Source organism: Mus caroli, chromosome 4 (assembly GCF_900094665.2).
Source record: "Mus caroli chromosome 4, CAROLI_EIJ_v1.1, whole genome shotgun sequence".
Lineage (NCBI taxonomy): Eukaryota > Metazoa > Chordata > Mammalia > Rodentia > Muridae > Mus > Mus caroli.
The window spans coordinates 142,194,232-142,197,696 of NC_034573.1; the positions used below are offsets into that span (position 1 = coordinate 142,194,232).

Consider the following 3,465-nt stretch of genomic DNA (forward strand, 5'->3'; position numbering starts at 1 on the left):
AGCTTTCTTTTTTTTTAAAGATTTATTTATTTATTATATGTAAGTACACTGTAGCTGTCTTCAGACACTCCAGAAGAGGGCGCCAGATCTCGTTACGGATGGTTGTGAGCCACCATGTGGTTGCTGGGATTTGAACTCTGGACCTTCGGAAGAGCAGTCGGATGCTCTTAACCACTGAGCCATCTCACCAGCCCCCATGCTTAGCTTTCTTATGTAGCCCAGGAACACCTGCCAAGGAATGGGCCCGCCTACATCAGTTATAATCAAGACAATCCCTCACAAGTGTGCCCACAGGATTCTCTTGTCAGATGACTCTAGGCTGGGCCACTGTGACAAAGTAGGCCGCAGACAACTGTCAGTCCAACACAGTTTACAGGAAGGCAAGGTTCCCAGGAGTCACCTGCCTGAGGTCACCAAGACGAGATGCAGAATGTTGGCACCTGTGATAGCAGCCCAGTGTCTCCATCCACATGCCCATACATCGGGGCTCCTGCCAGGTCAGGACTTGCTGCTGAGCTACACACATGCAAGGCTCACTACAGCCCCGCCAGGCCCTGTCTCTCATCTTGGTTAGGCTTGCTCTTCCCGGCCCTGTTTTTCAAATCCAGCACCAGCTCCTGGCTCCTCAGTGGAAATGGCTGCCCCATTTCCAGCAGCTGGCAAGTACTGGCAGTTCCTAGGGCCTTCCATGCCTACCCTGTAGCCCTCCCGACCCAGAGCCTCTCTCCTGGACTCAAACCAAACCAACCCCACATCTAGCCTATCAGATAAAAAGCCTTCAGTTAGAACTCATGACCCCGACTTCTCTAGCATCAGATAAGATCTGGGATGATGGCTCACACCTAAAATTCTAGCCTTCAGGAAGGGAGAGACTGAAGGAGCAGAAGGAAGTTCAAGGGTCTTTTCCAGATAGCTAGAAAGTTTGGGGCTGCCCTGGGCTACAGAGGATACACTGTCTCAAAAGCAAAACAAGGAAGAGTGCAGTCGTGCCTTTCATTCCAACAACTAGGAGGTAGAGGCAGAGAGGCAGAGGCAGATGATCTGAGCTGGATCTGTTAGCATTCTAAACTCCGCCCCACAGTTACCTGGTAACAGGAAACAGCCAGGAAAAGGGGCTATTGGCCCCTCCTAGTTCTCTTATCCTGACTCTCCCTGATCCTCTTTTCTCTCTCTCACCCCTCTCTCTCCACGTGTTTCCGTCCGGCCTCTCCTCTTTTCTCTTCTCTTCCTTCTCCTCCCCCTCTTCTTCTCCTCCTCCTCCCACTCTTCTTCTTCTTCTTCCTCCTTCTTTCTTCTTCCCTTCTCCTCCTTTCTTCTTCTTCTTCTTCTTCTTCTTCTTCTTCTTCTTCTTCTTCTTCTTCTTCTTCTTCTTCTTCTTCTCCTCCTCCTCCTCCTCCTCCTCTTCTTCTTCCTCCTCCTTCCTCCTCCTTTCTTCTTCTCTTCTCCTCCTCCTTTTCTTCTTCTTCTCCTCCTTCTCCTTCCTCCTCCTCCTTCCTCCTTCTTTCTTCTTCCCTTCTCCTCCTCCTCCTTTTCTTCTTCTTCTTCTTCTTTTCTTCTTCCTCTCTCTCTCTCTCTCTCTCTCTCTCTCTCTCTTCCTTCTGAACTCCCCTTTCCATGCCCTAAATAAACTCTATTCTACACTACACTCGTCGTATGGCTGGTACCTCAGGGGAATGGTCTGCTGATCCACGCCTCCCACACCTCACTATACCGTGCTTTTCACATATCTTGGTCCCTTTTTATAAACCAACAGGATTCCAACCCGGTCAAACGACCTTGTGTCGTGCCTCATACAGATGTACAAATACATAGATGTACAAAGGTACAGACTTAAAATGATAAAAATGGTGAAAACCTTCCGGTCTTAACACGCCCATCTTCATTATAGGCAACATGGAAAACGCACAGACAACCTATGCGGGTCAAGGAAAATCGTCCAGAATGTCGTCACCTAAGGTAGCTGATTTCAACCCTTCTCCCCAAGTCAAGCGAGGACCGCACCCCACTTAGGAAGAGGGTGATCCATTTCAGGGAGGTCACGAATGCGAGCTCTGAAGCGTGTCTCCGAGTCTGCGGACCCCGCTCGCACCTGCGCAGTGTCCCGGTGCGAGCCAGCGGCCGGTTACGCCCAGTCGTCTCTTGGGCTCTAAACTTGAGACGAACTTCTGCAGAGCGCCGAGGCCACTTCCGGGTTCCTGCGTCGCCCGCCCCTCTGCGACGTCACACTGTCCCGAGCTGAAGGGCGGGGCCTGCGAGACAAGCCGCTCGCTCCGAATCCGGCCCTCAGCCGCTGCGGCAGTCTCGCGAGACCTCGCCGGCAGCGCACAGCTCCGGGCACTTGCCCTTCCCGAGCCGGCGTCGGCGGTGGAGTGCGCAGGCGCGGCCTTCGGGTTTCCCCGGCTACAGTCGGCGCTTCGGCCCGCTAGTCCGCCGCCGGCTCTTCCGCCGCCCTGCGCCATGGCGGGCTGCGCGGCGCGGGTTCCGCCGGGCTCCGAGGCGCGCCTCAGCCTCGCTACCTTCCTCTTGGGCGCCTCGGTGCTCGCTCTGCCGCTGCTCACGCGCGCCGGCCTGCAGGGCCGCACCGGGCTGGCTCTCTACGTGGCCGGACTCAACGCGCTGCTGCTGCTGCTCTACCGGCCGCCGCGCTACCAGGTGCGGAGGGACCGGGATCGGGCGGGCGGGACCGGTGGACCGGTTGACCCGGACACGGACCAGGCACAGGGCGGGACGGACAGGATGGACCGGTAGACCGGGACTCCAGACCCGGATCAGGGTCGGGGTGGACCGTTAGACCTGGACAGGGACGGACGGGTGGACCGGGACCAGGCGGGCTTCGGGCTGGGTGGGCGGAGTAGGTGCGGACCAGGCAGGACAGAGCTAGCTGGCTGCGCCGGAGCAGGGCGAGCCGGGTCCACTGGAGCTGGAGACGAAGCAGATGAGCTGGGGTCGACGGGGATCAGGGACCGATCAGTCAGGGATGGGGCAGGGTAGGTGCGCCAGGTACATTAGAACCGGAAAGACTGGACGCGGGGACCAGGATCCGTCAGGCAGGGCTGGGTAGATGGACTGGGGACAGGGACCGGGCAGGCGGGGAACAGTCTATATTACCTAGCCCATTGGTGGTCGGTTTACGGGATGCCCCCCTATCCCGGCTTGTATGTCAACCAACAGTTGAGGTCACAGGAGGGACCCACTTCTAGCTGTGAGTGATAAGTGCATTTCCTGCCTATCAACAGCTAAGGCAGATGCGCATTAGGTGGGAAGTGAGCTAACCCATGAAATTTTAATTCAGTCAGGTGTGGTATTTTACCTGCTGGTCAAACTCCCCGCAGGGCACAGAGTTTGAGAGCTGGAGTGGTTGACTTGGGAGTATCAACCATAAACTGGGCTTAAACAGTTTTTCTGTAGTTAGCCCTGCAGTTACTAGTAGTAATAATAGTTATCGTGGCTGTTTTTTTTTTTTTT

The 3,465-nt window shown here is 55.5% G+C and overlaps 1 protein-coding gene across 1 annotated transcript in view; it reads left to right on the plus strand.

The window, feature by feature from the left end:
- The first annotated feature begins 2,329 nt into the window (after nt 1-2,329).
- Nucleotides 2,330-3,465, plus strand: part of Icmt (isoprenylcysteine carboxyl methyltransferase) — a 10,090-nt gene continuing 8,954 nt past the window's right edge. Inside the window, exon 1 of the mRNA XM_021160043.2 lies at nt 2,330-2,652. Within this exon, the coding sequence (XP_021015702.1) occupies nt 2,458-2,652 (195 nt within the window). The 5' untranslated portion in view covers nt 2,330-2,457. The remainder of the gene's footprint in view (nt 2,653-3,465) is intronic.